At 46.5% G+C, this 24,677-nt stretch overlaps 3 protein-coding genes across 4 annotated transcripts; 1 reads left to right on the top strand and 2 right to left on the bottom strand.

The window, feature by feature from the left end:
• Positions 1 to 2: 2 nt before the first annotated feature.
• Positions 3 to 10,180, bottom strand: LOC307084512 (prelamin-A/C-like). Its single transcript, XM_079748925.1, has 13 exons — positions 10,016 to 10,180; positions 8,834 to 9,179; positions 7,112 to 7,268; positions 6,523 to 6,648; positions 5,593 to 5,763; positions 4,663 to 4,788; positions 3,445 to 3,665; positions 2,681 to 2,975; positions 2,162 to 2,269; positions 1,940 to 2,059; positions 1,524 to 1,580; positions 1,245 to 1,439; positions 3 to 607 (listed from the first exon to the last, which is right to left on the bottom strand). The coding sequence occupies exons 2-13, from the start codon at positions 9,172 to 9,174 to the stop codon at positions 572 to 574; spliced, it is 1,953 nt and encodes a 650-aa protein (XP_079605051.1). The 5' UTR covers positions 9,175 to 9,179; positions 10,016 to 10,180; the 3' UTR covers positions 3 to 571.
• Positions 10,181 to 11,640: 1,460 nt separating this feature from the next.
• usf2 (upstream transcription factor 2, c-fos interacting) lies at positions 11,641 to 19,312 on the top strand. Of its 2 annotated transcripts, none has more exons than XM_079749765.1 (11): positions 11,641 to 12,147; positions 12,887 to 12,930; positions 13,083 to 13,195; positions 13,609 to 13,728; positions 14,250 to 14,403; positions 14,737 to 14,824; positions 15,084 to 15,128; positions 15,531 to 15,589; positions 15,861 to 15,955; positions 16,331 to 16,480; positions 16,974 to 19,312. In XM_079749765.1, exons 1-11 carry the CDS (start codon positions 12,110 to 12,112, stop codon positions 17,061 to 17,063), a joined length of 996 nt encoding a protein of 331 aa, XP_079605891.1. In that variant the 5' UTR covers positions 11,641 to 12,109; the 3' UTR covers positions 17,064 to 19,312. The 2 variants fall into 2 exon arrangements, with proteins under 2 accessions (XP_079605891.1, XP_079605892.1); XM_079749766.1 differs by having other exon boundaries at positions 11,649 to 12,147; positions 16,352 to 16,480.
• Positions 17,174 to 21,833, bottom strand: LOC307084844 (free fatty acid receptor 3-like; the record flags this gene model as incomplete). The annotated part of the gene is made up of 2 exons (XM_079749347.1): positions 17,174 to 17,211; positions 20,930 to 21,833. 2 exons carry the CDS (start codon positions 21,831 to 21,833, stop codon positions 17,174 to 17,176), a joined length of 942 nt encoding a protein of 313 aa, XP_079605473.1.
• Positions 21,834 to 24,677: the final 2,844 nt, after the last annotated feature.

The following is a 24,677-nucleotide window of genomic DNA, read 5'->3' as shown; positions in this document are numbered from 1 at the left end:
AATGTTTTTATTGTCCAAAAAAATATTCTAGTGGGGAGAAATGGATTCCGTAAACATAATTCAAGTTTATTGATAAATGGTGCCCCTGGGAAAATAGTCTTCATGTTGTCTATAGTCATAACAAATCATTTGGAAATTAAGAAAATACAGAGCAGTTTAGAGGGTAACTCTACTAAGCCTAACTAGCTTACCCTCAAGCTACAGTACAAAAGAAAATCCAATACTATACTACTACTATCACTCTTTCACCTTCCTGTACGTCTGTTAGGAATACAAATGAATACAAAGGAATACAAAAATAGTGGTAACTACGTATCAAAGTAGAAGTAATTAACAGAGAGGCACAATGTGGTTTGAGCTCATTCTACTTCCCTCTGCCTTAGCATAACTGACAAGAGACCAACATTATTTCCTTAGTCACAGCTACGTCACGCATGCATATGGATAAGATAATAGCATAATGTAAGGTATTTTAAGGTATACATTGTCTTGATAGTTATATAAAACAAGGTATGCTGTTTTCATCCAGCTCTAAAGGGGCGTGTCGATTCTCCCAGGTGGTTCCATGGGCTCACATGATTGGACAGTTCTCCCCTCGGATTCCGCCCTGAGCAACAGAAAAAAACAAGCAACAGAAAAGTCGGTTGTGAATATTTTTAGGAAAAAGACCACATCATCAAAATTAAGACTGGTTTGTCCTCATAGGACTTCCGCACCATACTATGACACACCTCAAAAATGTCCTAACAAACAACAGCAATTATGTTTTATGTGTATAAGGGTGTATAGGTTTTATTGTTATACTTAGAACTGACCATGACCAAATAACCAACCATATGACCCCAAAAAACGAAGAAATCCCTAAACGATATATTTTTAAAAGTCTATTAAACCATTTATAGATAATTTTTAGAATGTAAAAATGTAAAATCAAACCACTTATGCAGTTACTATCAGCCTATACATCATCATAGTTGACAATGTTGATATTGTTTAATTTAAACTCATTTCATTAATAACTTTCTAACCTTCTAATGCAGAGGGCTAGTCCACGCTAATGCTAATGCTAGCCACGCGTCAGCCCCTCCCCCCTTCTCACAATGCACCCTAATGCAGAGAGCTAGTCTATGCTAACACTAACGCTAGCCCTCTCTGCATCCTAATGCAGAGAGCTAGTCTACTAGCTACCACTAACGCTAGCTTTAGTGTTAGCTGGTTAGCTAATTAGTTAGGCGTATGCCCACCTTGCGTGGTGTGCTGCTGCTGACGACGTAGGAGTGGGGGAGCAGACCCTCGGAGATCCCGCCGCTGCGGAATGAGCGGGAAGCGGAGGTCACCGAGCAGTGGGGGGACTTGTCCGGCGACTGGCCGCACGAGCCGCACACCACAGTGCGGCTGCGCAGGTTGTACTCTCCGTCCGCACAGGTGCTGTGGGCCACCTGGGAGAGGGAAGGGAAATCCATTGGAGCCAACTAGTAGTTACAGTCTGTACGTTATTAAAGCTCAGGTCACTCGATCCCCACCATGTCCTCGTCGTCTTCATCAAACTGCGTGCGGGTGACCTTCCTCATTGCCATTTCCTGGATGGAAACAGAAGGAGGAAATTTAGGTATATACGTTTTGCTTGAGGATACACTGAAATGCTTTTCCGTGTGGGAGATTCAACAATGGGTTAGCTTTGTTTGTAGTCTCCACGCTTCGTGGCTATAAATATCTCAAAGCACAGCAGGTGCTTCCAATGGCCACTCTCTGAGTCGCATATGGTTGACAAGGTTCGCTAGAATTTGTTTGGTTAGTGATGATGAGTTGTTATGGTGATGTTATGGGTTTAATAGTGTGTTTCAGGGGTTCAAATGACTTTTTGGCTAGTAGACTTTTGTTCAAATGGTATATGTGACGGTACTTGTTGTGAATGTGAAGTTGTTTTAAGGTAACGTACATCTCCATTGGCGTTGATAAGGGTGGTCTGGAACTGGTCTCCAGTTCCCCAGGTGGTTTGGTTCTTCCACACCAGGTCAGACGGAGGGCTGTTGGTTCCACCGCCTGTAGAGGACCAGATCTTCACCCGCCATGGGAACAAAACATAAGACAGTAGTTAGGGCATCCGTAGCGGTGACCGTAGCGTGTTTTAAGAACCGGATGTGATTGACGCTTCCCGTACCGTGACCCTCTGGCCGGCCTTCAAGGTGAACTTAGCGGGGAACTTGAAGGCGATGGCAGGGGCGGTCCCCACCTGACGCTTCACCTGCCAGTTACCCAGGTTCTGGTCCTGCAAGACAGAAAGGTGAAGGTTTGACGATGAGTTCCACTGAATCATCGGGATTCACATGGCTCATCAAGCGAGCACTCTGGTAAAGAAAGGAACGCGCTGAGTGTTGTCCCACTGCCGCCATTACTGATGTGATCTGGCCTCAAGGTACACAACAAATTTCACCCTGTGTCATGATATCCCCTAAAAAAATACCCCTTCAATCTGACACAGGGGTTAAAAATGACATGAAAAATCCGGACAAGAACCTGTCTAGCTCGACAAGGTAGCAGCCTCCCATTAACGCTGCCAGGGTGTGGGCGGTTCCACTCCCACAAATCACACCAGCGGCACGCCAGTGGGACCGTCAAACCACACGACCACACAGAACCACACGTCCTTATGTGAACACCCGACCACCAACCGCCGTACCTCGTCCGCCTTGTTGCTCAGCTTGACGAACTTGCCCTCCTGGTCGACCTCGTCCACGGTGACGCGGCCGCTGGCCGAGGCCTGCTGGGTGACGCGGGTCCTGACGGCGGGGCCGCCCGCGAAGCTGGACGCCTCGCTGTCCGTGTCGTTGACGCGGCGCCGCTTGGCAGAGGAGCTCTGGGCGCTGCAGTGCACCGTGCGGGAGAGGGCGGCGGCCGAGCCGGCCCCGCCCCCGGAGCCGGAGAGGATACGGCTGGTCACCCTGGTCGGCGGGGGGCTTGGGGAGAGGCGCAGCCTGGGGGGGGGAACGGACAGGAAGTGACGGTGAGGTGGAACGTCGGAGGGAAGACGGGTCGTTTGTTTTGGAGGGGTAGGAACAGGCGTGACTGACAAGACTTTGTTAGATGCTGAACTTTCTTTTTTATAGAGCATTTTGTGTTTAATATTTTCACATCTTTCTTTCATAAATAGGTATGGCACGGCATGGGGCCTTTTTTAAGTCCCAAAAAAATGTCAATATCATTAAATCATTATTTAGTCTGTTAGCAGAGACCTTCATCCGAAGACCTCCAGTGAATTCAGATGCAGGCTCTTAAGGACATCTTGCTCAAGCAGGTCTACAGGTCAGGGACTAAGGACTCGGCACCTTTCGGCTGGGGCCCTAAACACCGTAGCCGCTCCTCCACCCAATCTCCTCCACTCAGTCCCCGCCCCCCATGGCGAACAACGCCCAGGTCGGTGTCAGGTGTGAGCGCCTCGCCCACCTCTCCTCCTCGCCCTCCAGCAGCTTCCTGTAGGCGCAGATCTCCATGTCCAGGGCCAGCTTGACGTCCAGCAGCTCCTGGTACTCGTCCAGCTGCTGCTGCATCTTGTGCCTCATCTCGGCCATCTCACGCTCCTTCTCCCCCAGCAGGCGGCGGCTGGTGTCCCGCTCCCGGGCCAGCGCCGCCTCCAGCTCCCTCACCCGGGCCTCCCGCGAGGCCAGCTGCATGGGGAGACGCAGCAGAGGTCAAGGGTCAATACCTGAAATTTGGTGTTTGGTTGTATTTGCTTTTTTGCGATTTTTTTTGGGGGTTATAGTGGTAATGTTGTTCAGTGTTTTTGTTTTTGTTGGAGGGAAAATATTTCGTGTTTGGAGCATGAATGTTTTTTGAGAAAGTGTTGTTAAGGGTTCTCTTGTGGTTGATATTATTGGATTTTTAGCAGGGATGGACGCATGCCATCCTTTAGCTCATATGTCAAAACACACAATTCTCTGTTGGGTGCTTTGGCTCTCCTTTTACACTTTTTTGATATATTTATATCGTTATCATATTTATATTGTATTTTATGTTTTTAATGAAACGGTATGTTACATGGTTGAGGTGAGTTTTGTCCCAAGAATGAGTAAACGTAAATAAATATCTCATCCTGCTCCTATCTAGGTCAGCTGGGCTGAAAGGAAAGAAAATGTCCATATTTGGTCTTTTCACCATTAAAAGAACGACTATAGTGAGTCACGACTCACTAAAGGAAAAAATAACAGCTTTTGGTAGCACCTGTTTTAAATTCCTCATGCCTCATGCCAAATCATAACAAATCATAATTAACAAATGGCAAATTAATCACTGCTAGATGGATCAGCCTACCGGTCAGAACAAAGCAGGCTCTGAGGGGGACCTACCCATCATATAACTGGGAATAACTTTAAGCAACGGTGCATATTTGGCAATGGATTTGTACCAGCTACTCAACATCACACCGGGTGGATCAAAGCCATTTAAAATGTAGACCACTACGATTGGCCCCCGAAGTGTGTGTGTGGGTATCTGTGTGCTTGTGTGGGTGTATGTGTGTTTGTGCGTGCGTGCATGCGTACCTGCTTGCCGGCGTGCGTGCCTATGTGTATGTATGTGTGCGTGCGTGCGTGTGTTCCTGCGTGCGTGCGTGAATGCGTGTGCTCGTGTGTACACACACGCACAGAGAGAGGTGCGTGTGTGTACCTCTTTCTGCAGCTGGCTGAGCTGGCTGGACATGGACTCCAGGCGGACGCGTGTCTGCTGGAGTTCCTCGTGGGCTGCCCCCACCAGGTGGCTGCTCCGGTCCGCCGACTGACGCGCGTTCTCCAGCTGACAGAGCGACACACACACCACCGTTAGGGCCCACACACCACCGTAAGGGCCCACACACCACGTGAGGGCCCATACACCACCGTAAGGGCCCACACACCACGTGAGGGCCCATACACCACCGTGAGGGCCCATACACCACCGTGAGGGCCCATACACCACGTGAGGGCCCACACACCACTGTTAGAGCCCACACACCACCGTGAGGGCCCATACACCACCGTGAGGGCCCACACACCACCGTGAGGGCCCACACACCTTCGTAAGGGCCCATACACCACCGTGAGGGCCCACACACCACCGTAAGGGCCCATACACCACCGTGAGGGCCCACACACCACCGTGAGGGCCCATACACCACCGTAAGGGCCCACACACCACCGTGAGGGCCCACACACCACCGTGAGGGCCCACACACCACCGTAAGGGCCCATACACCACCGTGAGGGCCCACACACCACCGTGAGGGCCCACTTACCTCTAGTCAAGCAAGGGTACATCAAGGGTACTTTGAGATTTTGACGTGTTTTGACAGGTTTGAGATTGAGATGCTCAATCTCAAACCTGGCTTAGTGTCAGTTAAAGGTGACATATCATACCACCAGGTGTGAGTGTGATTAGCCGTTACAAGCCGTTTTGAAAATATGCAGGCAGATTTTCTAAACGGCTAATACATGTATAATATGTCACCTTTAATATAGTCAAACAGAAAATTATATTAAATTATATTAATTATATCATTGTTATAACAACTGCCAGAACTTTTCTCCAGGCCTCATCGCTATGATTATTACGACTCCCTACCTTGGAGTTGTAGGTCTTCTCCAGCTCGTCCTTGTACATCTTGACCTGGAGCTCGTGCTGGGACCTCATCTCCGTCAGGGCCTCCGACAGCTTGCTCTCAAAGTCCTGCTGGAGCCCGTTGTCCATCTCCACCACGCGGGACTCGTGCCGCCGCTTCGTCTCCCTCAGTTCCTGGAGGTCATCGGTCAGTTTCATTAGTTTCCGTTTTTGAACCTCTCGTTTAGTCCACTAGCCTTTTAATCCAGCCCACTGGCATCTCAATTAGCCTACCTGCATCTAATGCAGTCACCTAGCATCTCATTTAGCCTGCCAGCATCTCAATTAACCTACCTGCGTCTAATGAAGTCGGCCAGCATCTCAATTAGCCAACCTGTGTCTAATGCAGTTGACTAGCATTTAATATACCCTGCCAGAATCTCATTTAGCCTACCGGAATCTAATGTAGTCACCTAGCAACTAATTTAGCCTATCTGCATCTGGGGTCATCCCTATGTTCCCCAGGTCCTATGTTTCCCGGGTGCAAAGGGTAAGGGTCAGGTTTGGGTTATGGTTAGGGTTAGGGTGAGGGTTAACCCTAAACCTAAACCTAACCATAACCATTCGGAGGAGAGACATTCTAACCAATCAGAGGCGAATCAGAGGCGAAAAAGGCGGTACTTGCCCCTACCATCCTATGAAAAAAAAATTACTTACAGGGTAACATAGGACCCGGGGAAACGTAGGACCTGGGGAACATAGATACGCTCCCCTGCATCTAATGTAGTTAAATAGCATCTCATTTAGTTCGACCAACATTTAATGTAGTTGACTTGCATTCTTTTTTCCTACTGTAACGCCTGCATAGCCGTTTGGGGATTAGTACAAATCGTGATCGTATTTGATCTTATCATTCATCAAAAGTACACCAAATCCATGTTCATTGACATTCACCTCTGAGTAAATACTCTTCTGGAAGTCCAGTTCCTCCTTCAGGGTCTGAATGCGGTTCTCCCCATCCACCCTCCTCAGCATCTCGTCCTGCAGTTGCTTCCTGGCGTCGGCCAAACTGGCCTCCAACTGGGGGAAGGAGAACCGTGAGGAGGAAGTGACTATGTGAGGTAGAACAGTGTTTCCCTTTTTGGTCTCAGGCCCCACCACAACCCCATCAGTACGGCTCAAGAACCGCGTCATCAACTTCAGACAAGAAATGGCGTCCATTGCACCGATATTACAGCATACCCTGGTACGTGTACCTCCAGTTAGGAGTCAGAGACCTCGACTTCACCCACTGCGCACCCACCCATCAATACAAGGGATGTTACCCCACACACGCAACACAGGTATGCAACTTTTCACAACCACCTTCACTTGCAATTGTGGATATTATTAGAATAATTCAAAAGACAAAATTGACAAAAACATAGGATACACCATTTGTGTGATTTTCCTTTGCTTCATTCAAACCCCATGTACAGAAAAACAAAACATTGATTTCAAATCACAAAGTAAAAAGACTGTTGAGGTGGTTGCCGGGGGTTACCTTGGCGATCTGGGCCTTGAGGTCGCGGAGCTCGGCCTCCAGGTTGCGTTTCTCGCCCAGCGCGGTGGTGAGCGAGGCGTCCTTTGAGTTCATCAGCGCCTCCAGGTCCTTCAGCCGCAGCAGGGCCGCGGCCAGGTCCGACTCCTTCTTGGTATTCCTGCAGCGAGGCAGCGGGGCGGCGGTTGTTGGTTAGTGGTGTTCATGTTGTTGTGTTGTTGTGTTGTTGCTCTTGTTGTTGTTGTTGTTGTTGTGTTGTTGTTTTTATTGTTGTTGTTGTGGCTGTCGGACGATGTTGGACTTTGTATGCCACGATATCGGGTTTAGTTGTACGAATTGCATAGTTTGCTAAAGTTTCTTCTATTTGGTTTGGGGAAATCGCAGAGTGACTTTAATCAGTATCTGGAAATGTTAGAAAAACTAAAAAGTCCATACAAATCAGATCCCAAAATGGCGATACATAAGAATCCCATGCGCAATACCAAGAAATTCAAATTATAGACTTCTCTCTAACAGTACAACCACACACTTCTTTAGTGCTGACTGCTATGGAAACAACACAAATCCACAACATACGACCTTAATGAGAACACTTTATTTATGTTTGCCCGGCGTCTTGGCAAAGGATGAAATTCCTTAAGTTTCCTCTCAAGAGGATCGGAAATAAAACCTGGTAACTATTTAAAGAACTGAGGGGGGGGGTCTGGCCTGGGTAGCAGAGCTGCGAGAGGAAGCCTGGCGCGTTTAACCAAAGGAGGGGCGGTCCTGGTTGTTTCCAGTTCTGCCTGTGACTCATCGTCCCCATTTCATCCCATCACGTGTCTCACGCTAGCCACAAGCCGCTAACCGCTGGCGTCTGAACTTACACTGGTTGCCAGGGCAACGGGTTGGCTTAGCCAAACACTCGTTTGCCATCTCAATATTTGTGGAAAAGTAATGGAGGGGGTTCGGGGGAGGAGGGAAGTCCTCTAAACACTGCCACGTATTGTACGTATAATGATCACAGAAGGGAGGGAAGAAAGAAAGAAAAGTAGAGGAGAGAGAGAGAGAGAGAGAAAGAGAGGGAGACAGAGGGGGAAAGACTTAGTCATCAGGGCCCTCGATGGGGAGAAACTTTTCCTTCCGCAAGGTGGAAGCTGGATGTTAAAATGCAGGGCGAGCGAGGCGAGGCGTCTATGCTGTAAAAGGGAGTGGCACTCTCTCTCTCTTCACTGCTGTTTCTCACAGTAAATACACGAGTAAACAGAAGTCGCAGGGCCTGCAGGACAGGACCTGAGCACACGTCTACTGTACGGTGTGTTTTTAGGGATGTGTGTTTAGTGTCTGGGTGATGTGTGTGAGAGACAGGTTATTGTTAAGACACTCTCAAATCCCAGACAGCGGTCTATTCAAGACTGGTGCTGGTTGAATGAAGATGGGCTGTGAAGTATGCAGGGGGTTTTGAGAAACCTCCAGGGAGCGGCTATATCTCATGATGATCATCGGAATTTGTTGTTTTTTTGGCAACCGTGGCGACGGGTCTGTTTGTCTATTTCTGCTCACTCAGTGTTTGATCAGCTCAAAGATTAACCAACAACTTTCCGGAAGCGGGGAGAGAGGCGTGGTCACGGGCCTTCCTTGGAATGACTCAAGAGGAACAATGAATGGATGGCTGACTCAGAAAAGAAGTGGTCTCCTTCTCTACGAGGAGGAAGCACGCCCACGTGGACGCGCACGTGCACTCACCTGGCCTTCAGCTCCTTGTAGTCCTCCCGCACTTTGCTGAGCTCCAGCTGCAGGCGCGCCCGCTCCTTGGCCACCGAGTCCAGGGTCTGCCGGGCGTCCGCCAGCTCTGTCTCGTACGCGGCCTTCATGCCCCCCAGCTCGCGGGTCACCTCCGACTCGGACTCGGTGATGCGCAGGCGCAGGCCGGCGTTCTCCGACTCCAGCGAGCGCACCTTGTCGATGTAGACGGCCAGCCGGTCGTTGAGGTTGCACAGGTCGTCCTTCTCCTGTAGACGGGTGATGCGGTTGGGGGAGAGCGGGGAGCTCACACCCCTGGGTGTGTTCTTCGCCGGCGTTGCCATGGTCCCTTTAGAGGAATGAGCGGGAATGAGCATGTTACTAAATACTGTGCTAAATACTAAAATCTGTGTGGGTTTACAATGAGCTTCTGTCCGTCGACCTTCCAAAGCGGAAAATACAAATAGAGATAAGCAATTGTTTTAATGTGCCGACCTCAATTTGCTTAATAGTCAAACCAGTCCGCCATTGTTTGGCGGCAGGTGTTCATGTGGCCCCTGTGTAGGTTATCAATGCTAGTCAAACATTTTCAAAATGGCTTCGGCCCCTGTTCCTCTGAGTCAGAGCATGGCATCGAGGCGTCAGGAGGTTCCATGCTCACTAGAGTCGCCCATGCCAATATGTGCAATATACTGTAAATATGATTCAACGTAATGTTTATTTATGTAATTATTTATTCTACATTTTAAATAGGCCTCGGTATTCTGTAGTTTATTTTACTTGTTAGATAATTGATCATAGTCAAAGTAAAAAAATAAAAAAATGTCTTGAGGAACAAAAGTGCTGGAAAACAATAATTATCACACAACTTTATCAATCAAACTGGAAAGCAATTATTTTTAATCAAAAATGAGAACCAGCTATTGCTTACAATAATTCCATTACCACATTGTTCTCCTTTAAACATTTACAATTTTCTTTCCATGTATTTAATTAACCATAACAGTGTGAAACAGCAACACAAACACTTTGCGCTTGAAGGCGATCATGAATGGCATTTTGTCTCTAGAGATAATGGCCTGGGAGTGGTCGACTCCACCCTGCCTACTCCACCCAAACCAGCGACAAATATTCATCTCTTTAAGTTCAATAAAACCTGCAACTTTCACAGACTTTAAGACTCACCTGTGGATCCGAAGTCAAACGACACGAGTAGGTGCTGGAGATGTAGAAATGTGAGATGTTTCAGATTATTCCAGTTGGGACCTTCTCGCTGGGTGCCGGGACTGGGACTGTAACCCTCTCTAACCCTTTAACTGCCTCTGAGACTGAGCTGACTAAGAGCCACTGTCTCCGTGCCCATATAGGAAAGAATGAGATGGGAGGAGAGACGGAGGCAGGCCTTCTCCGTTTCAGTCCGCGTAGGCTGCTGGTCCTCAATTCCTCACTATTTTTTTTCTCTCTCTCTCTCTCTCTCTCTCTCTCTCTCTCTCTCTCTCTCTCTCTCGTTCTCTCTCTCTCTCTCTCTCTCTCTCTCTCTCTCTCTCTCTCTCTCTCTTCGGCTTTTTTTCTCGCACCATATCTCATCTATCTACACCCTTCCATATCTGTATGACTTAGTGGCCTTTGATTGTTATAGATTGCATCCGTCTCTATGCGGGAGAGTTGCCAACTCTCCCGCATAGAAACGGTAAAAACATTGCCCAAGGCCAGTCTGATGATTAATTTGTGCCCTCTAGACTTTGTGTGTAGTGTTTCACTCCTTTACTCGTTTTGTGTGGTCTGCTCTGAATTAGGCCAAGGCTGCAATTAATTAATGAATCAATAATCTTGATGTATGTATGAATAAAATGTGAATCAATACTGACACACACACACACACACACACACACACACACACACACACACACACACACACACACACACACACACACACACACACACACACAATTACATTTATAGTCTCCGTTATATTTATTTATATACATGTTCTCCCAATATAGTTATATAGTCTTGGGTGTATATGTAGACCTACAATGGTTGACTGGACGAGTTTGTGTTTCTCTGAGTCAACTTATCCATATGAGAACAATTAGCAGACAATGTTGGAGGACGTTTGGCGTTCATCGTAACGCTGCCTCTTTTTAATTGTCTTGTTTTTCATTTGGACGTTCGTGAATAATTTGGGCTTAGTTTATTATAAATGACATTCACATGCAATTTGTAGGTGCTGTTTGTGTTCGGTATATTTTCAACAGAATAATAGCCGGTATCAGGGGCGGAGATGGGGGGTGAATGGTGTGTGCGTATCTGAAAGATGCTCGCAGAAGCTCTGCGTTACATGATAGGCAAATCTGCTCTAATACAAGGTTCATCGATTGAATAAAACTACCATATTTAAGGCGTAATTGTGAAGCGATCGTGAGTGCGAGTTCTGAAAATCCCCGACATCCTGCATCGTGTCTGCGGTGAACAACGAGTGGAAGCAGAGGCTGTCATGTGGTCCGGTGGAAAACCCGGATTGGATCCCCTTGGTCACCTGGGCAAAGGGCTTGAAACAACACTGTTTTGGATGGAAGACCAGTTCCAACCTGTCTAAGTTCGATCAAATAAACCAACATTGATGGACTTAAAAATGTTGAACAACCAAATTGTGTCCGTCAGTGTTTTAATGACCACATTAAAAAAGTGCATCTTACTTTAAATCGACTTTTAATACCCCGATTTGTATCTAATGTCTTCATAACAAGCGTTTGTACAGGTCGCATGGACTATTCAATTACACACGAGCACACATTGGAGGATTACAGGGCTATTTTTCCAGCTAATCAACAGCAGACTCCACTCCATATTTTAGAGCTCGCTACCGGCAGCCAGCAGCCGCCAAACGAGCCGTCGGGAAACGTTACGGAGCCACAGAGAAAAACCCGGAGACACAAGTAGACAACACCACAACAACCAAAAACCAGCCCCGAATCGTTACTTAGACGATACTGCATCCCGAATCCATTTCAAAACCCCAAACATATCCCGTTCAAATCCACGAAATACACCCCGCTGTGGTCGGAGAGCAGGCGAAGCGAGAGGTCGTCGAGAGAAGACGAGCGGACGTCCCCGGCTCCGCAGCGGCCTCCATTTTAGCTCCTCGCCCGACGGCTTCCTCACGTGTCCTGGACTGTCTTCCTCACATGACCCGTGTGTTTGTCCCCGTGATCAGCACTTCCATCTCCCTATATATATCAGTGTCGCTGGATATCGCGTTTTGAAACTGCAACCTTCATGGATATGCTCGAACAGAGTTTGGACAGCTCGACGAGGTAAGGTTTCTCCTTGCTGCTTGGTTGTTTTACACTCGGCGTTAGCAATGGCTACCACCGATGGCCTAGCCCCAAAGTCACCATTTCCACTCTCGCATCGCAATGTTAATGCCACTTAGTAGATCGTGTAGAAAGATCGAAAGCGGAACAGTTTCGTGTTGTGGTTTTATATCACCGCGTAATAAACGACCAGGTGCTATTGGCTGGGTTAGTGAGCATGTTGGGTCGTAGATGCATTTGATTGTGTATGGTGTTTTACACTTGATAGGATTACTCCATGGGCTGTTTGCAGAGTTGTTGGTTAGGACACTGGCAGATGAATAGCAGCAAAGCAATGTGAGAGTTTTAGGTGGTGCTAATGGAATCCCTTCAAAACCACCCTTGCACACACCTCATCCGCCGGTTTTGTTTATAAAGTAACTCGGATATTGGCCCATAACACAGTAGTAGATGGACGCTGTTGTATGTTGTTATCATTGATGTTTTTATGCACAACAGCAACAAAATAAAATATAATCTGCAGTTGAATAATGCATTTACTGAACCACATGTGTCCCCTTTCAGCCGATCATTCATTGTTTTTTACCCGTGATGCGCGTATGTGGGTTTTTTTCCGCGCCAAGCAAGGGGCATAAATAATAGTCGAGCCCTACATGCACTGTGACAGATGGGCGCCTTCAGAGAGAGGGAAAGGGCGGGCCAATGTAACCCACTGTCTAACGTTGTTTCTCCCCCCCAGTCACGAAAAACAGGAAACTGAAGAGGTTGTCCAGCTGCAGGAAGGTAATTCGATTTATTTATTAACATCATTTTTTTTATTTTTTTTATACAAGCATTTCAAAAAGATACTTGCGACACGAACATAGCTTTTACAACGACTGCTTTGCCGCTTAGTTATTCTCATGTCTTAATCTGGGTTCGTTTTTGGTCTCAAGGAGAAACGGTGGGGACTGAAGAGCAAACGGCAGTGACCATCGCCAGTGTCCAGCAGGCTGCGTTTGGGGAACATGTCCAGTACCAGTTCCGCACAGAGAACAGCGGCGGCCAGGTACGGCTCCACCCGCTGTCCTCCTGACAGGCCGCTATCCGGTTACAGCCGTTGGAAAAGGGCAGGTTGGCCCTGCTAATGACTTACCGCCACATCCTACACCCAAAGCGGCCGGTGGGAGTCCACCTGGAAGAGGATCATTGACTCTCGCGTGTGAATTTAAGCTCTCCCCAAATAGAATTGAATTTCGTGTTTTGTGTTGGCTTTATCTTATTCTTTCGAAGTTCGCTTACGCTGGGGCTGAGTCCCAGCCTCGGCCTCTAGCACTTCCACAGCAACAGTGCAAACACACGCCTCTTCAACCGATGGTTACAAGAACCACCGCTCCGTGCAATGCAAACATGTAAAACAAAAAAAAGGCACGAGATGAATGGTTCCAGCACTGACCGCGATGACACCGCCCCTGTCCCCAGGTGACCTACCGCGTCGTCCAGGTCTCGGACGAGCACATCGAGACGACCACGGACGGGTCGGGAGCCGTCAGTGTGGTGTCCGCCGCAGCCTTCGCGGGGGGGCCCCAGGCAGTGACCCAGGTGTGTACCCCCCCCCCCCCCCCCCCCCACACACACACACACACCCTGTCTTCTTCTATGGTGTCCGCGACCCAAGGGTTGTTTCTTTGGATGCGTCTTGGATCCCCCATCTCCTTGGGGGGGGGGGGGGGGGGTACTTGACCTTTAGAGTGGTCGCCTAAGTCTCTGTTTAAGTGTTTCAGTTGATATGTGAAGGACACTGCTAGCAATACACAGCAACGGCCATCAACTATTGTGTTATTGGGACAAGATCTGAGTTACTTTATGAACATTACCGGTAGGATGAGGTGTGTGTGTGTGTGTGTGTGTGTGTGTGTGTGTGTGTGTGTGTGCGAGGGTTGTTTGAAGGGGATGTGCACCACGTCGAACTACATTTTTGTCGCGCTATAAATGTGAGGTGAAATGCGTGCTCGGTATGCTTCGCGCTGGCGTCCCTTTGTGGAGCAGCAGGTGGGTACCGAAGCAGTAGCGATGAGTGGAGTGGGGTGAGTCGGGGGATTGATTGGTGGGTTTGGTTCCAGGCCGTCATCCAGAACCCCTTCAGTAATGGGGGCAGCCCGGCCGGGGACTCGGTGGGGGGGGAGACCCGCTTCGCCTACTTCCCCGCCACCACGGTCAGCGACGGGACGGCGGTGTCGGTGCAGGCGGCGGACCCCACGCTCACGCAGGCCGGAGGTGAGTGGGTGGATGTGGCGGGGTCAGAGGTCGATGGACGGGTGTGTGGGGGGGGGGGTGAATGTATAAGGGAATTAAAGCAGTTTAATTGCGACCTGAGATTTTGTGACAAACGCATGCCATTTGTTTTTACACTTAATAATTAAGGGATATGAATTACTATAATAACTTTTTATTATTGTTATTACATCTAGAAATCATGTCTTTAGAAACCTGATGAATGGAAAGCACTGAAATGCTCCCGTTTTATTTTTGTGAGGCTCTCATTGCTTCATGGCCGAACTGACCGGTTGCCTGGTTACCGTCTCCCTACACCCCCTTACCCTCCTCCAGGTCAGTTCTATGTGATGATGAGCCCCCCTGATGTGCTGCAGGGAGGCACGGGACGCACCATCGCCCCACGCACACACGCCTACTCTGCGTGAGTATAACACAAACACAGACGGAGACACACATTTACCCTCCCCTTCTTCTGATCACTGACTCCCTGCGGATTGGCCGAAGTTTAAAAATGCTGTCATACCGTTGACATGTATTGGTTCTCTGATTTGACTGTGTGTGTTTGGAGATTAAAGTATCATAAGCAACAATCTTATAATCGGAATCATTCAGAAGAGTCTGAGGAAATTGTTCACCAAAGAAAAGAAGCCAATTGTGTCCCACTTACCTGCCATCCTCAGAGACCTGGCAGAGAGCGAGATGCTGCAGCATGGCGGTTCTAACTGGTGAGGAGCCCCTTTGACCCCCACCCCCACCTCCCAAAACCTCCTCCTCCTCCTCTTCTTGTTCTGTGCTAATGAGATAACCCCCCTCCCTGGTACCCCATTGGGTGGGATTAGAACTATTTGTTGTGTCATCAGTGGTTTTTATTTTATTTTTATTGGATTTTTTTTCTGTTGGACTCCATGAAGAATGGATGATGTTGTGTTTTTATTTTTTTTTTAAAACAAACATAATCTTAAATCGTCTGTAATCTGTGCAATGTATTTCTGTGCTATGTGATCCCGTCAAAGTGCGAGTGTGTAGATAATCGGCCCACACCAATATAATTTACACATGGTTGAAGGTTGAAGACCGTGACGAAATGGTCCATTTCAACAGGTCCTCTTTCTGTTGTGTCTCCACAGGAAGATGGACGGACCTCGGGCCCCCAGGGACGAGAGGCGGCGAGCGCAGCACAACGAAGGTAAGATAGGACACAATTATACTTTATACATAAACGACTCAAAGTAGTATACAAAACATCTTAAGAGCCAGTTCACACAAAACTTTTATAATCTTGGTAATTTGTCTTATGATCGTCAACATAGTGACGTATGCCCCTTTATCACTGTTACCCAATTTCGTAACACACCGTCTGGGTTGTTTTGGTGACTTCTTGGGTACCTTTTTTTTTCCCAAGGCACTCAACCCATTCAGAGTACGTATGATTTAAATTGATTTGTGTCTGTTTACAGTGGAGAGGCGGCGAAGAGACAAGATCAACAACTGGATCGTCACCCTGTCCAAGATCATCCCCGACTGCAACATAGACAGCAGCAAAACAGGAGCGGTACGTCCAACACAGTACAACACACTCCTCTGGACTTTTAGAGATGATATCATTTGGTAGTAGTAGTATGCAGTAGTCTTGATTGTCCCAGAGGGGCAATTTTGGTTCACAAACAATAGTCAACACAGCCAATACAACAATAAACATAAAAACATAGTTTCATATAACATACAGTAGATGTCATCCTGACGCTGTGGTTTTTCTGAAAGTGGTTTTGATGCTCAGGAAGCATGCCCTACTAGCATTTTGTACAGTCCTCTTGGTAGGCTGGTAGGCTCATTAGCCATACTACATCCGGGCGGGCGGGAACACACTCTCCATATGATGTCACTGCAGGGTTAGAGTTTGTAATAGCTAATCACGGCTAATCCACAGGACACGGTTCTCTCTGTCCAGAGTAAGGGCGGCATCCTGTCCAAGGCCTGCGACTACATCCGGGAGCTTCGTCAGAACAACGCTAGGCTGCAGGAGGGCTGCAAGGAGGTGGAGCGCGTCCAGGTGGACAACGAGCTGCTCCGGCAACAGGTAGCGCTCCAACCCCGCCCCCGCCCTAGGGTGTTGCTTCGACGTCTCCATCGGTGGCGTGGAGCGAGGCTTCCCTAAACCGCCCCGCTTTTTAGAGTCTCACGCCGTTGTCGTTTGTCTTCTAGATAGAAGAGTTTATATCTTTACAACACTCCTGATGCTAAATGAAAATAAGGTCAACTATTACTTGTTGACCAATGTATTGAAGAGCTGTACCCTTATTTATTAAAAAAATGGAAGAGCTGATGTTGTCATTGTTTGTGTTCTAGATAGAAGAGCTGATGTTGTTTGTGTTCTAGATAGAAGAGCTGATGTTGTTTGTGTTCTAGATATAAGAGCTGATGTTGTCATGGTTTGTGTTCTATATAGAAGGGCTGATATTGATATTGTTTGTGTTCTAGATAGAAGAGCTAATGTTTATCGTTTGTTCTAGATAGAAGAGCTGATGTTGTTTGTGTTCTAGATAGAAGAGCTGATGTTGTTTTTGTTCTAGATAGAAGAGCTGAAGAACGACAACGCTCTCCTGCGGGCGCAGCTCCAGCAGCACGGCATCGAGCTCAACGGAGACCCCGTCCCCCAGTGACCCTCCCTGCCCTGACAGACTGGGAAACTCAAGACGCACGCCATAACCAAGCACACCTCCCCACTCTCACACATCCACAGCGGCAGGAACCCCCGCCGAAAGGACTAAAGTCAGGAAGTCGGCACCTGCACAAACCACGCGACCTCTGCTGGAGAAGCGGTGGAACACCGCAAAACACAAACGCACACGCATGCACGAGGCCTAGGGCTAGGGACGAGTGCGTGTGGAGGGGCGATTCTTCCGGGCGTGCGTGCGCACTCTCACTGACAATAACCCGTCGTGACAGCCCCGCCTTCCTTAGGACGCTTTACAGGAGTCTTCACGGCGGCCCGCCGAAAAACACCAAATCCTTCTGTTTTGTTTTTTTTTTGGTTCTGTGCAAACCACGGACACGGACGAGTTACATCCCCGCTATTGGAACCCACCGTTTTATTTGTTTTGATTTTAAAGGCTACTGCATTTTCAGTTTTTATTTACCTCTGACAATTGCTGTGTTTTAAACTGCTGTGGGAAAGAACGAAAACAACTTTCTGTTTTTGTAATTTTAATTTATTAGTCTTCAGAGAACATGTATAAACAGTAGGCGTGGGGAAGTGTTTATATTAATTAAGTCATTGTACAAGATGAAGAGTATGAAACAGAGTCTGGCTGTGGATCTTTTCCCCCCCCAGTATGTGACAAATCATTATCTAATCCTTCCTTTGCCAGTTCGTCTGTAGGCGAACTGGCAACTGACTACTAACGGCTGTAGTACTTTTCCAACTCATCCTTTGCATATTTGTGACTCATGCGGACTGCCCCCGTCGCCAGTGAGCACTCTCTAACTTAAGTTATTGTTATGTTTGTTTTAATTTGGTAATATTTCAATGGTGCTGGTCCATTTGTTGTAAAGCATCTCATAACCAGTGGGGCGTGTTGAAGGGCTGTGGGACTGACGTGTGCTGCTGTGGGGTGGGTTTAAAGGGGACGTATTATACCACCAGGCGTGAGTGTGACTAGCCCTCACAAGCAGTTTTGAAACTCTGCATCACAAGTGGGCGTGCCCACCCAGACGTGTGCCGATAGATCAGTCTTACCAGCCTACCCAGTGGACTAAAGCAAATGTTGCTCATCTATCAAGCACACATCCAGGTGGACTCGCCCACTTGTGATGCCAGAAGACGCAGATTTTCAAAACGGCTTGTAACGGCTCATCGCACTCACAGCTGGTGGTAGAATGTGTCCCCTTTAATGACATGCTCTGGAGAGCCGCTCCTCGCTGGAGCAGGGCTTTAGGCCTAACGTCGAAGTGGCAGGGAGCCATAAACGATGCAAGATGGACCATAGGTGTGTACCTAATAGCTCAGGTAAACGGGGATCGAATGCTGAGCCAGGCAGTGGTTCCCAATTGAGTACTGTCCTCGTTCTCCGATTATAATATAGTAGAAACACACTAGGTGCAATGTAATGCATAGATGGATATTGAATGTTTGGATAAAAGCATGTGGGGTAGGGTTTCAGTTAATCTGGGCATTAAATCATAGTGTTTGTTTATCTGCTCATTGTGTAGGTCACAAGGTTTTTGGAGCATTGCAAAAATAACAAATCTCTTGCATAGTATAGTATTTTAAATGGTATCTCCTTTTAAAATACTATACCATAGTGTAGCATACCAAGTTAGTCATTTTATGGCGTTTTGGGAGCCATTGCTGCCAATGGAGAGGTGAGTGATGACGATGGTGATTATGATGGAGGTGACTTCAATAGTGGGCCCTTTGGAAATATGACATGAATGATCAATGTAGCTAACCACTTTTTGTCTGCAGTGAGCCTCGCTGCAGCAGTTTTTTTCACCCTAACCAATTATCAATTATAAATTCTGATACTACAATAAAACTACAAAGTTTATATCTAGCAAGCAGCGTTTAATCTAGATGTCTTTTTAAACACTAAAGTCGGCACACCAATAATGGATGCGGAAAAAGACCATTGAACGAGGATTCACAATATATCAAACTCATGAAAACTAACAAAACTGCGTAGAAACAAAACATAACACATGGCGCACTTCTCGGCGTTCTTTGGTTGGTGTGGACAGTACGTCGAGTGGTCCATCACAGCCGTCGTGCACGAATGGAAAACGAGTTCCGCAGGTAGGCCATGTGTAACCTTCGATCTTTTCAAACTTTTTCCATCGCTCGAAAACTGATTCTTCGTTGTTTTTTTAAATAAAATAATTCAGCAGAGGTTAGCCCTAGCAGCAGTAAATTATCAAGCCAACTTTAGCAACATTCTACAACATTTGCTTTCCCGCCGACAATGGGTTTTGCTTAGGAAAAAAACGTGATCGGACGTGCGTGCTGTTAGACTCGTTAACATGTACATTTCTTATTACAACATAATAAAAAAATAAAACCCCAAGTCTAAATATTACTTGTTTTGGCCTTAGCCCCGCGAACATGGCCCACCTATGTATGCGAAATGGTAACCATAAAACAGACAAACAAGGGCGCCATAGGCAATATTATCTGTTTAACTTTGACTGCGTTTGCATAGGGGCGAGTGTTTGATTTCCATTTCCCTGAAATGAAGCTTGGCCGAAGAGCTTCGTTCCAACGGGAAATAACCACAGGCCTGCTCTTGGAATATGAACCTCTGATACATGTCTATGGTCTGACCTGCGACCAGCTGAACGTTCTGATCGGAACGAGAACTAGTCATGTTGGACATCGCCCTTCATCGGAGGTGACCCACGTTTTCCCTTAGACACAGCGATGTATAATATGTTTGTATTTGGTGCTTTTTTTTGTCATGGGTAGACCTTTAGCTTGTTGGTGACCAAACTCTAGTCTCTGTTGGTTTATCCCAGGTATTAATTACCTGTATTCTTCATGTAGGCAGCTATTGCAATATCTTTGACATAGAAGACGTGTCCAGGCCTAATAAAGTCCAATCCAAGTTAGTGCTTAAGGCTAGGACTAGGTTTATCTCAATCTCTTCTATGAAGAACATTTATCTGACAGATTAGCAAAGTTGCAAAATATTATTTTGTGACAATTAAAATCCTCTCATTAAGTTTTATATTGTCAATATATATACACACAATTACAATTACATTTCCCTCGTGCTGTGCCTTCATTGCGCTCTATTGTTTACCCTCAGTATGTTTACTTTGAGGGAACCTTCATAATGAGTTTATTGGATGACCAAGCAAGGTGCATCACATTATATAATGCAATGAGTCCTGACCGGGCATGTAGCTTATAGTGGACCATGCGATTACCGACATTAACACGTTTGATGGTTTTGTTAATATAAGTGATTTTAACTCCATCACAAACAAAATGGCTGTTCCTTAGTCCCTGTTGATTACAGATTCATGCTAAACAGTCTAAAGGCAGTAGGCCTGTGGCATTTTGAAAGCCAGTTACACATTGGTTATACGTAATAAATTACTCTCACAAACATTGTTGAAACATTGAAACAAACGAAGGAAACTATCGGCAATTCGGAATCCGAAATAATTAGCTCCCCTTTCCTCATTGATACGTCGCCATTCCTGCGTAAGAAGTAAAAAAAAAAAAGATCGGATTTGACCAGACGATTACGGCTTTCTCAAAGCCAGTTATACTCAAAACACAATCTTTTGAGTATAACTATTATATATATTATGTAGTGGACAACTACCGGTATTCAATTCTGTCGTACTAGATATACACAATCTTAGATATACACACAAGATATACACAATCTTTTGAGTATATAGTTTGACAAACCTTGTCAAACTTTCTACTCTGGAACTTCTGTTTCCTTACACGTCTCGACCAGGGCTGCTTGAGTCAGAGCTACACCACCACCTCCACCTCCTCCTTCTCCACCACCTCCACCTCCTTCTCCACCACCTCCTCCTTCTCCGCCTCCATCTCCTTCTCCACCTCCACCTCCTTTTCCACAGCGGAGGAGGTGCAGCTTGGCCATGATGTTGTGCAGGACGCCATTGAGTATGCTGCGGACGTCCGAGGAGGTCATGTAGAAGATGATGGGGTCCAGGCAGGAGTTTAAGGTACTGGCGAGAAGCGCCACTTGCCTCCAGCACTCGTCCTCCTTGCGGGCGAAGCCCACCACGTGGGAGAAGTTGTAGGGACCGAAGCAGATGGCAAACACCAGCAGGGTGCCCACGGCCAGGCCTATAGCGCGGAGCCGCCGCCGCCGGCTGATGTGGGGCAGGCGGGAGAGGATGCGGATGAAGTTGACGTAGCAGAAGCAGGAGACGAAGAAGGGCGCGCAGAAGAGGACCAAGAAGAGCTCCAGGCGCAGGTACAGCAGCACCTCCAGCTGTTGCACGCTGAAGTTCATGTAGCACTGGGGTGTGGTCAGGGCCGAGTCGTTGTTGCTGATGTGGTGGTAGGGCACGATGTACACGACCACGAGGTTGAGGGAGCACACCCCCCAGGAGAGGACGCTGGTGATGACGGCGTAGCGCGGCCGACGGCACCGCGAATACATGATGGGGAAGGCCACGCCCAGGTAGCGCTCCAGGCTGACCGCCGTCAGCAGCAGGGTGCTGTTGTATATGGTGGTGTAGAACAGGAAGTTGGTGATTGGGCACAGGAAGTAGGGCATCTTCCAGGTCATTTGGTCCAGGGCCTCCTTCATCTTTAAGGGCAGGAGTGTGAGAAGGATGAGGTCTGAGATGGTTAGGCTGAGGAGGAGGACGTCGATGGCCGTGGGATTGCGGCGGACCTTGCGGCAGAAGGTGTAGAAGGCCAGGATGTTGGCTGGCACGCCCATGGTCAGGGTGATAGCGTAGACGGAGATTATCAGGATGTTGATGGTCATCCTGACTGAGTCATTGGCCACCGATGTCTCGATGAACACCTGAGTGAAATGAAAACGTTATGCTAGGCGATTTGGATCAGGGACAGACTCTCAGACTCTGTTACGTTATTTCATTAAGGTAACGGCGAGACAATAAAAAAAAAGGCATACAAAGAAAGACTTTTCTGTCGTCTTCCTCTGAAGCAGTTCCTCTGCTTTAGGCAATATGGTTCTTTGGCACATTTGGAACAACATTTACCTCCAATAAGAAAGACGTGAAGATTGGGAAAGATTAGAATTAGAGATTTTCATGCTCCCAATATCTGTCTAAATTCATAGAAGAAGTTACATGTACGGGAAATTATTTATTAACAGTGTGATAATGACTAAATTCATGGGACAAAATCTCGGAGGGCTTTATTTTTTGGTTTTAATAGTTCCAACTAACTGCTGAAGGCAACACTTGTTTTATCCCTACATTTCCAATTTGTCACCCCATATGGTAACACTAGGATCTGAGATTACCATTTCGAACTTGAGCTCACTTATAAAACCCATAGAAGAGCACCTTGGTACAAATGCAATTGTGGACCTAAATGGTTTTTAATGAGAAGAATTAATCAGATTTTCAAAATAGTTGCAAGTTGAAATATAATTGCAATTATGACAGACCTACCTTTTGTCAAATCAGAAACTTCCAGAGCCCCATCACGTCCCAAAGCAGACAGTCCGTACCTTCCAGTCGTGAGGGTGGACTGGGGCCACAGACGGGCAGGTGACCTTTTCTTTAACTCACTGTTTGGTTATGTGAAGACACACCCCTTTGCATTGCTTGTCAAACTGAATAACCCCTATCTCAGTTTAGATTGCGGAAATTTAATAAAAAGCCCATTGTAATCTGTTGTCCTGCTCATTTAAACCGTCTCTGGGCAACCGGTTCAATGGCCGCCGTGGATGTATATGTGTATTTAGATGTGTGGCGTTATGATACACACAGGCTTATGAGAGGCCTTGATGTTCACAAAGGGAAGGGCTGATATCACAAAGCATGTTTACGTTATTAGTCGGTTGTTGAAATGCAAATTGTCTTTTTTTACCATACACCTACTGGTTATTTTCAGACCCTGTTAATCATTTCTAATAGTATTTCCCTACTCCATGTTTATGTTCAACAAAACTTGACAAAACCTGACATTTCAGTTTGAACTTTTATCTTACCTTAGTCAAATAATATTAACATTTTGCGCTCAAACAGACATTTATTGTATGATGAAGAAAAGCCCAAGGAATATTTTTTGAATCAATGACAACACTGCTTACTTAGATCCAATCACAAGCCATCCACCATTTAGTCCCAACCTGATGTACAGTATTTGTTATTATGTGATTAAGATTGATGCCATTTCATATAGTCTGTTAAAGGCATAATAACATCAGGGTGTATCTTCTGTTGATTGACTAAATGCTCCTTGAAGTCAGCCATTGAGATACACAGATGTAGTTAGGCACATAGATTCAGTGAGCTGGATAGACTAGCTAAATGGATATATAAAGATGGGTGTAGACAGGCAGACAGGTACAGAATTGTGAACAAGGTTGTACACAGTAAAACCTAAGCTACTCAAATTACATTTACCAAATTACATTTGTTCATTAAAACAATTCTACAGAACTCTGAACAAACAAACAAACAAGAAAGAATGGTCAATAACAGATATTTGTTTATAGGTTGTGTTTATTAAAAGTGAATCTCAATTTACACACAGGTTAACATACAAATTCAATGCATTAATAGTTAGCTGTTCACAGTTCATCTTTGGATATCAATGTTTATTGTCGTGTTTGGGTATTATTCTTTTGATTTGGGAGCGCCCATATTTTAGCCTGTGAATGGTTTCCCGGAAGAGCAGGTCTCCAAAACATTTGGGCCATTTCGCCCATAGGGGGGCGCTATAATTCACGGTCAAAGTTAAACGATCAGCCCGCCGCACCGATGGATACAACATTTGTAAACTTGGTGTACAGGTCTTATACATACATGTATACATTCTGAACTGAACTTTTTGCCTCTTGGACCCATAATACCCTGGATAGATTTCTCTGCACAGTGAACATTTCAGGAATACTTTTTATTTTGAAGGGAGCGTTAAATGAAAACACATTGCCTAAAATTAAACAAAATTATTTACACAAATATGGCCTACAGACGTGTCTGATCTTACATTTTATAAGGACTGATGCACCATTAAGCGTAATGCACCACTTCACACCAAATCAAACGTAATCTACCATTAAACCTGGTGTGTGTGTGTGTGTGTGTGTGTGTGTGTGTGTGTGTGTGTGTGTGTGTGTGTGTGTGTGTGTGTGTGTGTGTGTGTGTGTGTGTGTGTGTGTGTGTGTGTGTGTGTGTGTGTGTGTGTGTGAGTGAGTGAGTGAGAAAGAAAGAGGTGTGTCTTAATTGGTTCATGAACATCATATAACAATGCGATAAGAGCAGTGGCTGTGCGTGAGAAAATACCTTATCTATCTGGTTTGCATCTATGTGTTTTTATTATTCAGAGAAAGCAACATTAATCTTCAAAAAAGCAATAAAAAGAATGAGAAAAAGCAAAAAGTCAGGGTATCTCCTGGTTACAAGCGTTAAGTGACTGTAGTTCCATTCAAACGCTTCATTAGTAACCTACTAACCTACTGAAGACTGGTACACACCTCCAACCCACGCCATGATTCCTCTGCCCATCTGCTGCCATGGCAACAGCATGAGTCAGCACATGTCCGCCAAATCCAGTCGCGTTCGAGACCGTCCTTCCCTTCCGG

Source organism: Pollachius pollachius, assembly GCF_949987615.1.
Source record: "Pollachius pollachius genome assembly, chromosome: 13".
Classification (NCBI taxonomy): Eukaryota; Metazoa; Chordata; class Actinopteri; order Gadiformes; family Gadidae; genus Pollachius; species Pollachius pollachius.
The sequence above is the reverse complement of the archived record's forward strand: the minus strand, read 5'-3'. Positions and strand labels throughout refer to the sequence as shown.

Coding starts and splice junctions, on each gene's coding strand:
- LOC307084512 (XM_079748925.1), bottom strand. CDS start 9,174: ATGGCAACGCCGGCGAAGAACACACCCAGGGGTGTGAGCTCCCCGCTC. Junction 7,269..8,833: donor TACAAGGAGCTGAAGGCCAG/GTGAGTGCACGT, acceptor GCCTCGCTGCAG/GAATACCAAGAAGGAGTCGG. Junction 6,649..7,111: donor TCAAGGCCCAGATCGCCAAG/GTAACCCCCGGC, acceptor TCCTTCCCCCAG/TTGGAGGCCAGTTTGGCCGA.
- usf2 (XM_079749765.1), top strand. CDS start 12,110: ATGGATATGCTCGAACAGAGTTTGGACAGCTCGACGAG. Junction 12,148..12,886: donor AGTTTGGACAGCTCGACGAG/GTAAGGTTTCTC, acceptor TCTCCCCCCCAG/TCACGAAAAACAGGAAACTG. Junction 13,729..14,249: donor GGCCCCAGGCAGTGACCCAG/GTGTGTACCCCC, acceptor GTTTGGTTCCAG/GCCGTCATCCAGAACCCCTT.